This window comes from Rhincodon typus, chromosome 1 (assembly GCF_021869965.1).
Source record: "Rhincodon typus isolate 14 chromosome 1, sRhiTyp1.1, whole genome shotgun sequence".
Taxonomy (NCBI): Eukaryota; Metazoa; Chordata; class Chondrichthyes; order Orectolobiformes; family Rhincodontidae; genus Rhincodon; species Rhincodon typus.
This window is the reverse complement of record NC_063332.1, coordinates 136,295,049-136,308,849: the sequence shown is the minus strand read 5'-3', so window position 1 is coordinate 136,308,849 and position 13,801 is coordinate 136,295,049. Positions and strand designations below refer to the sequence as shown.

The following is a 13,801-nucleotide window of genomic DNA, read 5'->3' as shown; positions in this document are numbered from 1 at the left end:
ATCCAGCCCTGCACCTTGTTGCCTCCAATATATGTTTCCTTTCATAAGAAGCCCAAAACTATCCACGGTATTCCAGCTGTGGTCTGATTAATGGCTTGTATAGTTTTAGCAAAATATTCCACTCCCTTTGAACTAAAGGCTAGCCGTTTCTGGCTGCATGATAGAGGGATGGTCATTAACGGAACAGGTAATGATGGTTGGGCCTGGGACACTACCTGCAGGACTATCTTGCAGTGATACACTGGGACTGGGATGATTGATGCCCAATAACCACACAATTTTCCTTTGTGCTAGGTTTTGACTCCAATCAGTGATTGCTTCCTGACTCCTATTGACTTAAGTTTTTCCAGGGCTTTTTGAAACCGTACCTGGTTAAATGTTGTCTTTATGTCAAGAGTAGGCAGTCTCACTTGCCAATGCTACAAGTGGTGCAATAAGGTCCCTAAGAGTGTATAAATTAATTGATTAATGGCAAGAGGACTGAAAAGCCATCCATCAACCTTCCCCTTTAGCCAGCCTCCCAGTTGATTTTGCCTCCAAACTCATCATAGAAAGCAACATTAAATTCTACACACTGTTTGCATTAATAGTAGATAACACTATAAATTAAAATGTAAACTACTTGCAGGCTAGGTGAATTAACCATGGCAAATACAGGGTTACAGGGATACTGCAGGGAGTGGGATGCTCTTCGAAGGGTTGGATAGGATTCAATGGGCTGAATGGCCTGCTTCCACACTGTAGGGATTTACAATTCATTTCAACATTCAATGCCTTCATATTTTGAGTTATGTTAATTTTGATATATAAAGTTGACAATTGCAACTTTAATCTTATGCTTGTATTTTATAATACATGTATGTTTTAACTTAGGTTCAATGAAGGGGAGTACAAGGAGGCCAATGAGAAACTTAAACACTGGCATAGAGCAGTTGGGAAATATCCTGTTCCTGCACTGTAAATTAGAGTCCTCCAACACTGTAGTTAGAGTCCTCCATTTGTTAATTTTACATTCCATTAAAACAATGATTCTTAATATGAATTTATTTTTCAGCAATACTGTTGTAATGGAACATTTCTCTGCTGGGATATATGCAATGCTTAGAAAAGCAATTGCATGGCAGGCTTTTGAATCATTAATCTTTTTAGCATTCCCATGGTAGGAGAAGCGCTATTATCTTATACACTGAATACACATGGTGGCTTGAAGTAAAAGTATGCCACAAAACATATTGAGTAATGTACCACCATTTCTTTAATTAGAAAAGGTTAAAGTAATTTTCATTATGTCACTAAGTTAGTCTTAAAAAATTTGAGCATTCATGTGAGCTTATTTATTTGCTGCATAGTTATTATCAGAGAGCAGAGAAAGAAGAATGGAAATATAAAGAAAGCAAGGTTTTAGCAAAGATTTGTAGCTCGGGTTGTGGGTGAGGTCGCTGACTTGTTCGCCGAGCTGGTTTGTTTTCGTTCAGATGTTTCATCACTATGCTAGGTAACATCATCAGTGAGGCCTCCGATGAAGCAATGTTGTTCTACTCTGCTTGGAATTTATATTTTCTGGTCTGTTATATGGAGTAGTGTCATTTCCAGTTTTGTTCTATGTGAGTTTTTATATGGGGTCCAATTCTATATGTTTGTTGATTGCATTATGGGTTGAAAACCATGCCTCCAGAATGTCTATGTTTGGCTTGGGCTGCTGTGATTACATTGTCCCAGTTAAACTGATGGCCTTATGTGTCATCCACCTATTAAATGCAACAAATCAGAAGAGACCTACAACCTCAGCAACAATGTATTCGCTGGGATTAAATTCACAAGAGAAGAAGAAAACAACAATCAGCTTCCATTTCTGGACGTCGGAGTTGAACTACCTTCTCCACCTGCGTTGCCACTTTCAGTGACCTGTGTACCTGTACATCCAGATCCCTCTGCCTATCAGTACTCTTAAGGGTCCTGCCATTTACTGTATATTTTCCATCTGGATTAGACCTTCCAAAATGCATTACCTCATATTTTTCTGGATTAAACTCCACCTACCATCTTTCTGCCCAAATCACCAACCCACCTCCATTCTTGACTGTTCCCAATTACATTGGCCCAGATCTTTGACAAGACTACAAAATGTATCTCAAAGTATTTTTTAAATATTTCAATGTCCACATTTCCCTCACCCACCCAACCACCACCACAACCAACCTTCACCTATCAAACGGATGGCTCCTTTAACCAGAAAGAGTTTGCTTTCTTCATGAGGTTGCTGCCTTGCTTGCCGAGCCGGTTTGTTTTCGTTCAGACATTTTGTCACCAGGCTAGGTGACCCGATCAGGGAGGCCTCCAATGAAGCAATCTTGTTCTAACTAGTAATAGAGGGATATGGTCCCCGGAAGAGTAGGGTGTTTTAGTTGTGATGGGCAGCATGTCAGTGCAGGCTTGGAGGGCCAAAGGGCCGGTTTCTGTGCTGTAACTTTCTTTGTTCTTTGTTCTTTGTTCAATTTTGCTCCCTCTGGAAATAGCCCTTTTCTTGTGTACCTAATTGGGGCTTCCTTTGGTGGTATTTTACTAGCAGTTGGTGTGTCCCCCACCACTTCAGCAAGTGAATACTGGCAGCCACTCTTTTGATGCAAGGGTATGGCCCACCAGTTGGCAGCTGTGATTGACTGGCAGTTCTTGGCAGGCTGGACTTTATCCCTCGGGTCCTTGATCCCAGGGAAGGCTCATTGCTGCCAGTTAAGTTCTTGATTGGCATTGAATTTTCCAGACCTCCCTGAAAAGAGGTGAAAAGGGGCTTTCGCCAGCTCTTCAGCCATTATTAAGAATCCTGTCATCTAAGTTACATTCTGCCCAGTTAATCAGTTTAATACTCAATAAGGAATGTAAAATGCAGTTACATTTATAAAGTGTGAAATAGCTGCTACTATTTTTCTGCTGCCCAAGCATTTTTGAATTTTTATTATTTGATAACCTTAGTTTGAGTTTCCTATATTCACACTGAAATTTCATCTGATATTAGTTTTAATTGTTTACTGGAGATTTTCCCATATTGTTTCTTAGGATGAAGTTTGTCCCAAAGCTGACAATGAAGCAATCCAGCGATGCGTGTGGGCTACTGCTGTGAACATTAAAGACAAGTACATCTATGTGACACAGCCAAAGCTGAACAGAGTGCTGATAGTTGATATTCAATCTCAGAAAGCAATTCAGGTTTTTATTACTTTTACATTTCTCAGTCAGTTAAATAAGTCTGTGAATAAAAACATACTTTTGTACTTTAAAAAGTAAAATCATGGTTTACAATATCAAATATTCAAATTTGCATATAAAGCAGCTTTATAAAATAAATGGTTGATGAACAACTTGGGAAGTCATGTGAAAATATTTTTTGAACTTACTAAATATAGTATATGAATTTTCTTATGCATGTGAAGCATTTGAACAAAAACATTGAAATGCTTCGTTTCTCATTGTAATTGCATAATTAGTTTGTGTTTATTCAATATACTGCTGATGGCTGAGTAGTGACAAGTATTATCATGAACTTACTGTTTTCTGTTTTCTTTATTCCCTTTGTGGAATATTTAGTCTAAAAATTGAATCAGAGTTTGAAAATCCCCCATGAATACATTTAGTGTAATGCTTAATACAAAGGGTGTAAAAGGAGATGTAAGGCCAAATAGGGACCAAAAGGGAATTCTATACATGGAGATATGGATGTGGTGTTAAATGAATACTTGGCATATATCTTTACCCTATGAGACAGGACATAGCGATGCTGGAGGAAGCTCAGTCAATAGAAAGGCTTAAAATTGATAAGGAGGAGCTATTGGATAAGCTGTCAGGGCTTGAAGTTGATAAGGCACCATTGCCTACCTCCAGTCTTCCAACACCTCACCTGTGGAAATCAAGATACAAATATTTCAGCCAAGGGCCCAGCAATCATTACCCTAGCTCCCCAAAAAGTTCTAGGCTACACCTCCTCAGAACTGGTCTGAAGAGGGGACACTTGAATGAAATGCTAACTCCGATTTCTCTCCACAAATGCTGCCAGACCTCCTGAGCTTTTCCAGAAATTTCAAAGAGATAAGCACACTCATGAAAAAAATGAGTATCATTATGTTTATTTTCAAATAGGTGTTCATGAATTGGAGCGGTTTCAGAGAAGTGTCACAAAGCTGGCTTCAAACTAGGAAGTGCTTGTTTTCATGCAGTAATCGATATTGCAGAGCAATTGTCCAAGGGTAACAGGTCGAATTAAAAATTCTGTAAGTCGATGAACTGAAGACAATCCTCAAAATCCTTTAAAGGATTGTTTGCATCTTAAATGATGTCTCAAAAATGTGTGACTGTACTCCAGGTTTATTTCACCAATGAAAGTTTGCCCTTCATTGGCCTCAATCTGGAGCAAACGTTTACCCAATCGCCCACTTTTTTGCCCCCACCTCTTTCATTCCAAATTTCTACATAAAGAATTAAGTGGGTAGTTGAAATCACAGTCAGTGATTGTGCTCATCCACTGACTAGATGATTGTGTTCTCTAAAAAAATCTTTATTGACTCTTGAAAATGATGTGGACCTTTTATTTGTTATTAATTCAGAGCTTGTATGGCAGTTTGATTCCGTTCTCCATTACAGATTGTAGCCACTGATCCGGTTCCAGTGAAACTTCACTATGATAAATCACATGATCAAGTCTGGCTCCTTAGCTGGGGCGATGATGAAAAAAACTCACCAACATTGCAAGTAAGTATTTTTAGTTCCAGCATCAAAATAGGTATACTTCATTGACAATAAATGTTTCATCAATATTCTGTGATCTGCCAATTTTATTAAGAGGTGGTAGCAATGCATTAAAAATTGCAAGTTATACACATATACATTCTAATTGTGGGTAATTAGTGCTGTTACCCACAGTGAATGTGAGCAAAATTGTTGAGTTTACTGTAAATGCTGCATATTGACTACCTAACAAAGATTTGACTCCTCTAAATATTTAAACTTTCCAGTCAGGCTGTATATGCACAGCCTGACTGAAAATTTTACTTCCCTGAATCAGATTGGCATGGAGATAGAACAGCAAAGAAAAAGGCCAATGAGCAGAATGGCTAAAGACCCTGTCAATGTTTCCAGTTTTCTCTTGTTTTCCCAAGGTCAAGGGAGAGAATCTTTTAAAAAGTAAAATAACACTCCCATCTCTGGAAACCTTTTGGATCTTTTGCAAGGTGATAAGGGTTCAGCAGCTGTCAGGTTTTAGACCAATCATGTGAAGGCAGGAAAAGTTTTAAAAGCAAAATAATTTTTAAGCTCTTTCAGTCTTTATCAGTTCAAATTTGTTAGGATCTGGGGCCAAATTGTTTGTTTGAGAGATTTATGTCCCTTGGAAGCAATCTAACTTTTAATGTGTTCATGAATAATTGAGAACCTCTGTTTATTGTCAAGTAACATAGAAACATATTTAAAAAGCTGGATTGTTTCCAAGAGCACATAAATCCCCCAATTAAACAATTTTACACTTGATAGTGTTTAGATAGCTATTTGAAACTGGGCAGCTGTTTGAAGGCGAGAAGTGGAGACATAGGGATGGCCTTGGTGAGATGTTCATCGTCATCAATGACTTGTTGAAGGCTGCAAAGAACAAAGATGTGGTTTCTCCGCTCCAAGGAAGTACTGAACGACGAATGGTATCAGCAATGTTTTGTGTCTGTCTTCTGAGGAGGTCGTTGCAGTTTTTCATTGTGGCACGTCAGAGCTGGCAATTGATGAGCATTCTTTTGAGGACATCAGTAGGTCTCAATTCAGCTTCTCAGCTTCTTTTGAAGCTGGAGAAGTGAAGCAAGATTATCTGTAGACCACTGTTCACAGCAAGCCAGCCTTCAGGAGAGCAACAACCACAACATCACACAACTCTACCATGGCAACCTCTGCAAGACATATTATCGACATGGATACTACCATCACATGTGGGAACAGAACCCACCACGTACACGGTGTGTACATACTCATGTGACTCGGCCAACGTTGTCTACCTCATACATTGCAGGAAAGGATGCCCTGAGGCATATATTGGTGAGACCATACAGACCATACAATGGATGAACGGATACCTTGTAATAATTGCTTTGCAGGAGTGTTCCCTCCCAGTCGGGGAACACTTCAGCAGTCAAGGACATTCTTCAGGTAAGCATCCTCCAAGGCGACCTACAACAATGCAAAATTGCCGAGCAGAAACCAACCATATCCATGAGGACAGCCTCAACTGTGATCTTGAGTTCATGTCACATTACATGTAACCCCACCAAATCATTCTGTGTAAAATCTTCCCTACTGTTCTGTTTTGACACTATCACCTTGATAACTAGTTATTATCTCTCTACCTTAGTTAGTTTGTACAGTTTTTGATTATTTGTTACTTTGGTCAGCCCTTGTCGTGCAACTCTTAGACCCATAATGTTATTCTAGCAATTTGGTTTGTTTCTAGTCCCATCTTAGTTTTGATTTTTTTGTAATTATAGCTCTGCCTTAATCAATCAGATCATAGGTCATTTGCTAATCAGCTGTTAACACTTTACTCACACCGTTTGACACTTCTAATCACCTGCAAAGACTGTCGCCATTCCACTCACACTATTTGTGCTTATCTTTTGACACTCTTAATTACCTGGAATTATCTTGCCATTATCTCTGTATATAAATTCTGTGCCTGTGTGCTTCCCTGCATTTCACCTAATGAAGGAGCAGTGCTTTGAAAGCTTGCAATGTCAAATAAACTAGTTGGACTATAACCTGGTGCTGTGTGACTTTGCCTACCGTAATCCAACACCTGCACACATGCAGAAGTAATTGTACATTATGAGTATTTAGACCAATAATGTAAGGTGTTGATCACTTTGTCAACGCAACATTCAGCAATAACAATGACACTTGTCTGTCTCATAATCTATGTAATGCTAAATGAAGCTTTTTTAAATGACTATTGTTTCATAACCTTAAATATATCTCAAAGGTCAAGCAATGAATTTGAACTAGTTTATTTGTAGGATACATCATTGATGAGATTCAGAATCAATAGCACCATGCTTGTACTAAAGCTGTACATAATTTTTAATGATCCACAAACAGAATAGGGGAAAATATACATGATCTTTTACAATCAGCAATAAATTGCATTTCTTTTCGGTTGAAGAGCAAGTTAAGTATGCTGTCATTCATCAGGACAAAAAACCGCCTTTTGAACCACAAAAGTTATTAGAAGTCTCAGTTTTACTTCACTGTTGGTCATTTTAAGAGCCTGTACTGGGCAAATTTTCTATGTCATTCAGTGTTTTTTTCTACAGGTAATTAATCAAGCCAGTGGGAGTGCAGCCCATCACACTGTTCATACTCAACCAGTTGGAAAGCAGTTTGACAGGGTGGATGATTTTTTCATTCCATCTACTACTATCATCATTAATCACATCAGGTAGGTGTGTCCATTGATTCTGCGCCAGTCAAAAAATGCCATCTAACTATGCTAATCCCATTTTCCAGCACTTGGCCTTGTATGCTTGGTGCCGCGTGCACATCTAAGTATTTCTTAAATGTTATGAGTGTTTCTGCCTCTATCACCCTTACAGGCAGATTCCTTCCTCTTAGTGAGAAAAAATCTCACATCCATTCTGAATCTCCTGCCCTGTTTTGATATACTCCCTATGTGTAACAAAATATTTAGTGTAACAAATACAGTGAAGAAAATTTTGCATATTTTTGAAGATGTAATTGCTGGAATTTGTCAAGAAGGAGGTAGTGGCAGGAAACGTTCAGTCATACTTTGCTCCCAGGAATTAACCTTGCTCAAGTAGATCTCTCTCAGAGCTACAGTATTGTACAGTGATTCTTTGACAGGGACTACTTTTGAGTGAGGCTGGTGGTATGGGATAATTGAATTAACTCTGGTATGTCAGTTGTTTAATTTTACACATCTATTGCAAATAGTAGAAAGTTACCCTGAGGTACCAGCAACCACAAAAGGTTCATTGATTAGCCCAGGTTAACAACTCCAATCAGGAAAGCCTTGGCTGACCAGTATAACCAAGAGATTCACATAGGTATTGCCCCCAGAGGGGATCTGCTTGCTACTTGTTCTTTGGTCACATGGGTGTTCTTCCTGGTGGTGGACTATCAGTAAAGTTTTTACTGGTGTTTTTACTGTGTCTCGCACTTACACACACCTGGGTACAAAAAATAAATAAAATTACCAAGAGATTAGAATCTTCTCAGTTCGAGATCTGACTCTGAACTGGCTGGCCACAAGCAGACTGTGCACTGGTAAATAAAGAGTGACTTGGTGATGGGACCCAGCCTCTGTGCAGTTATTTCAGGTACCTAAATAGGAAAGGTTTACAGGGATACAGGCCAAATGCTGGAAAATTTGGCCAGAGTGGATGGGGAACTTTATGAAAAATAACTGCCTGACTACTTACATTTAGATAATTCTATGTAGAGCATTCAAGAAGAAGATAAGGAGAGCATAGGGTCAATACATCCTAAAAAAGACAAAGGGTGGGACCAACAATCCTGGGAGCCTGGATATCAAGGAATATACAGGATTTGATAAAGTGAAAAAGGGAGGCTTTTAGTAGATAATGAGAGCTTTTTACATTCAGAAACCCTGGAAAGCACTGAGGATCGGAGAGATCTTGGTGTGCATGTCCACTGGGTCCTTAATGTAGCAGAACAGAAAGTGGTGAAGTAGACATCTAGAATACTGCCAAGACATAGAGTTTAAGAGGAGAGAGGTGATGCTGGAACTGTATAAAATGTTGGTCAGGCATGTATTGTATACTGTTCAGAATCCACATTATAGGAGGGATGTGATTTTATTGGAGAGGGTGCAGAAGAGATTTACCAAACTATTGCTGGGCTCAAGAGTTTTAGTCAAGAAAAGATTGGAGAGACCCAGTTATTTTCCTTGGAGCAGAGGAGGGTCATGATTGAGATGTCTAAATTTATGAGGGTCATAGACACTATCCTTTCCTCTGGTAGAAGGAATCAATGATCGGGGGCTGGAATGGCTGGAGGTTTTAGAGGTGTTATGAGGAAAATATAGTCAGAGGGTGGTGAGAATCTGACTTTTCTTCACAGATGCTGGACCTGTGAGCTTTTCCAGCAACTTCTGTTTTTGTTCCTGATTTACAGCATCCTTTCATTCTTTCAATTTTAACCACCCTCACCAGTTGTCATACAGGCTATGTACTCGGACAGTATGCTTTCTATGGTGCATCTGTAAAAGTTGGTGAGGGACAAGCCAAATTTTTTGAGCTACCTGAAGAAGAAGAAGAAGAAGAAGCTGCCTGAGTCTTTTGACTTTCACATCTATGTGGAAGGCCAGGACAAGTTGTCAGTTATTGCCATTCCTAGGAACTTGACGCTCTAACCCTCTCAACCTCCACTACATTGATGTAGATGGGAGCTGTTCTCATTTCTTTCTGAAGTTTTGCTGACATTAAGAGAGAGGTTGTTTTCATTCCATCACTCCACCAAGCCCTCCAACTGCTGCTTTCTCATTGTTGTCCAGAGTGGTGTCATTAGCAAACTTGTAAATGGCATTTGTTCGGAATTTGGCTACAAAGTCGTGGGTGTACAAGTAGTACATAGGGGGTTGAGAACGCATCCTTGGAAAGCTCCAGTGTTGAGTGTTATGATGCATTAAACATTGGACCTTCCCTCATTAGACAATCTCCCCTTACCTTGTGTCAGCCAAGTGAATTTTCTCTGGACTGCTTCATATGTGACGTAGATCTTTCCTTCGATACTGTTCACAATATTCCACAATTTGACTTGTGCCTTGTATAGTTTTAGCAATACTTTTATACATAATATAGGCAGACAATTCATTCCTCAGTACCTGGGATCAACCAGTTAAGTTAGTGAACCTTCTCTGGACTGCCTCCAGAACTAGAATAGCTTTCCTTAGATCAGGAGACCAAAACTGTTTTATCAAGGTCTCCCTAGTTTTGTATTGGTAAAAATTCAGGCCTACCAGATTTGCCTGTTAGGCCACATCCACTGTTTAACAATTTGTGTGATTTAAGGGAGGCTTGCAACTGTTAGAACTTGGTTGGAGCTCCACAGCTCACAAGCCACAGCTGCAGAAATCTGGCAATTGCAGCGTGCAGTTTGTTGTTCAGAATCTAATGGAAGCAAATTCAATTGTCGCTTTCAAAAGGAAATTAGATAATATAAGAGAAATAACAATTGCAGTGTAATGGGAAGGAGAGGTGGGACAACAAAATTGTTCTTGCAATTGTCCTTTCAATCTATGAAATATTTCTTGATAATATTTCTTGAATAATTTTTCTTATTTCCAGTGTTACTCGGGCTTAGAAAACACTAAATAGCCCTTCCTAGGATCAGTGTGTTTTTAACCTCTTAAAGTGTACAACATTTGTGGCTATGGGGCCTTTACAGGTTTCAATCATTATGCATATGTGAACAGTTTACTGAAGTACCTTTGTGAAGTTTCTGCTTCAGCTAATTATTTTATCTAATATTTATTCAATTTTGGAAGAACTTATTCAATGTTTTTCTTTATTTACAGGTTTGGATTTATTCTTCACAAAGGTGAACCAGCCCTTCATAAAATTGACCTTGAAACCATGACATATATTAAGACCATCAGTTTGAAAGACTATAATTGTGTCCCACAGTCACTTGCCTATAGTCACCTTGGTGGATATTATTTTGTTCACTGCAGTGTGGGCATTACAGGAGCAACTGAACCACAAATCATAGTTGACAGTGTCACTGATTCTGTAATTGGCTACAATGGTGATATATCAGGTGTTCCTTATATTTCTCCAGACGGACATTACTTGGTTAGTATAGATGATCAAAGGGGTCTCATGAGAGTTCAATCCATCACCATTCAAGGGGAAATCCGGGAATGTTTTGAGATACATACCAACCTCCATATTTCAGATACCACCTTTCAGCCTTCTTTCACTGAAGCCAATCAGTACAATATCTTTGCCAGCTCCAGTGTGCAAACCAATGTGCTCTTTGTGGAGCTCTCCACAGGGAAAGTGAAGATGGTGAAGAGCCTAAAAGAACCCATGAAGACAGAAGAGTGGCCATGGAATAGTAAAAACCGAGTGATTGTGGACAGTGACCTGTTTGGCCAGTATCTCATGACACCCTCAAAAGAATCTTTGTTTATTTTAGATGGAAGGCTTAGTAAGTTAAACTGTGAGATCACTGAGGTGGATAAAGGGAACACAATAATTTGGGTTGGTGAAGCATAAAGATTACTTTTTTTTTAAAAAAAGATTCCTGGTACAGAGTTTTCCACTGCACTTAAGCTGCAACAACTTGGGTGGCAACAATTCTGTTTGATACACTATATAACATTCACAATTAAATGTAAAACAAATTTGCAGATAAAAAGACCAAGAACTTTTGACTGATATAACCATGCTAATGATACTAATTGGAATTTCCTAATTTCTTAGTGCTAGAGGTTGCTAATGTTACTTTAACAAAAAGGTTTTTCTATAGCTACAAAACGGTTTAGCAAAAAAGAATCTAATAGCTGCAGGGAACTGTAATTTTTACCCTATTTACGTTTTTGCTTTCATGATTGACTTTTGCTTATGGATTCCAAAATCAAAGATTTTCCTAGTTAACTTTTCAAATCCCTAGAATTATTTGTGCCTTCCTCGTTTCTAGGAAGAGGGTTAATTATTAACCATTTTGGTTACATATTGTTCGTCACATGAGGAAAGGCTGCTCAGAGCTAAGTGCCGAAATTAATGCCATAAGTGGGTCCAAGTAACGACTAATTCATAAAAATAATGATGCCTTCAATATTAGTTTATTATGCATAGAAATAAGCAATCCCTCTTTGTCAACAGATGTATTGATACTAAACCAGCCTATATCAAATTGTTAACATCTCTGTCAACCAGTTAAATATGACAAGTGTTCCATTAAAGTCCAATAGCATTTTTAGATTTCCTGAGTTTCTCTGGATTGACTTCCTATTCAATAATTTATGTTTTGTGAACAGGCTATTATACCCATGATCATGGGTATAGCAGCTGCAAGGCTCTATGATTGTCAGGATTTAGTTAGGAAAATATGGTTTGTGGGAAGATTCTCTGCCCTATGACAGTGCAATCAACGGATGGATGTTTTGGTTTGTACTGACTAAAAGTTTCTCCTTTTCTTAAAACTGTAATGTTGTGGTCATCATAAGTCCTTTTGGTAAACAGCTGTCTGTCAAATATAGATTGTTCTGTGTAATTTCTGAATGTTGCATACGTAGAAATTTGCTTGACACTAGAGGCAAATAAAGATTTTACATTTTGCCATCTCAGTATGAATCTGTGAAACAGTAAGTTGGGGAATCATAGAATCTCAAGAGTGTGGAAACAGGCTACTGACCCATCACCCTACCCTATCCCTTTTACCCTACACTTCCCGTGGCCAATCCACCTAACCTAACATCTTTGGACTGTGGCAGAAACCCACGCAGACACTGGGAGAACATGCAAACTCCATGCAGACGCCAGAGGTTGGAATCGAACCTAGGTCCCTGGTGCTGTAAGCATTAGAAATATTTCTGAAAATATTTTTGTATACATTTTAAGAGGCTCAAATTATTGATAATGCTCCACAGTAGCTCTAAACCTGAAAACATAGGCTATGTATGCTGTATTGGGAATTTTATTGGAGGCACAGTGGCTCAGTGCTGCCTCACACAGCCAGGGACCCATGTTCAATTCCACCCCTGGGCTGTGTGGAGTTTGCACGTTCTCCCTGTGTCTGCGTGGGTTTCCACTGCATGCTCCAGTTTCCTTCCACAGTCCAAAGGTTAGGTAGATTTGCCATACTAAATTATCGTTCAGGGATAATTAGGTCAGGTGCTAGCCGTGGGAAATGCAGGGGTTACAGGGGGATGCTCTTCAGAGAGTTGGCATAGACTTGTTGGGCCAAATACACTACAGTGTTTCTACACTGTAGGGATTCGACAGCATCTTCTGTTTTGCTATGTAATTTGCCATGTAAGTTGTAGCACCTGAGTGCATAGAAATTCCAGGGAAATCTTTATAGAAGTTCCCAGCCGCTATTTTCAGAATTGAAAATTTCCTAGCTTTCAGAAATTAGCATTGTTTACATTGTCATCCTGGTTTCAGCGATAATGGTTTGTGCATCTTCCACCAGTTTTCAAAATTCCATTCATCCCCAGGTGAAGAATGTCAACTAAACTATTGGATAAACCTGACAATCACATTACATTAATGCCATTTGGTTATTGAACTCTCTGCTCTGGGATAAATCCTCCCTACCCATTAATTTTATGCACCTAAGTTAAATCTCCCCCAGCCTTCTCTGTTGCTCTCCAACAACTACAACTTTGGTACTAGATATGACTCCAATGTTTACTCCTGATTCCAATTGATAGGCAGAGAAATCAAAGAATAAAAGATAAGGAAGTTGTGAGATAAGGAAGACAATTTTTTAGTTCAGAGAAATTAGCTGAATCACAACACAATGATGAAAAATTAAAGCTAAAACCATATGCTGAAGAAGAATGCCAGAATGTTACTATCTTAAAAATGACATCTTTGGAGAAAATGGAGACCATCACCTATTCAGGCAAATGAGAAATGGGCAGAAGTTCATCAAATTGAATTAGATTTTGGGCATGAAGTTAGGGGACCACTGAAATGAATTAAGGAGAAATTGATGAGTCACAGTTCAGAGACCACACATTTGGATGTTGTGATTTGAAAAGGTTAAATGAGTTGGCTAGACAATTTTTGAA

The 13,801-nt window shown here is 38.9% G+C and overlaps 1 protein-coding gene across 1 annotated transcript in view; it reads left to right on the top strand.

Annotated features, from left to right (window-relative positions):
- The window catches only part of fstl5 (follistatin-like 5), a 495,975-nt gene extending 483,626 nt beyond the window's left edge, over nt 1-12,349 (top strand). The window contains exons 11-14 of the mRNA XM_048607644.1: nt 3,055-3,204; nt 4,633-4,740; nt 7,332-7,456; nt 10,574-12,349. Coding sequence (XP_048463601.1) covers nt 3,055-3,204; nt 4,633-4,740; nt 7,332-7,456; nt 10,574-11,276 — 1,086 coding nt within the window. The 3' untranslated portion in view covers nt 11,277-12,349. The remainder of the gene's footprint in view (nt 1-3,054; nt 3,205-4,632; nt 4,741-7,331; nt 7,457-10,573) is intronic.
- The last annotated feature ends 1,452 nt before the right edge of the window (nt 12,350-13,801 follow it).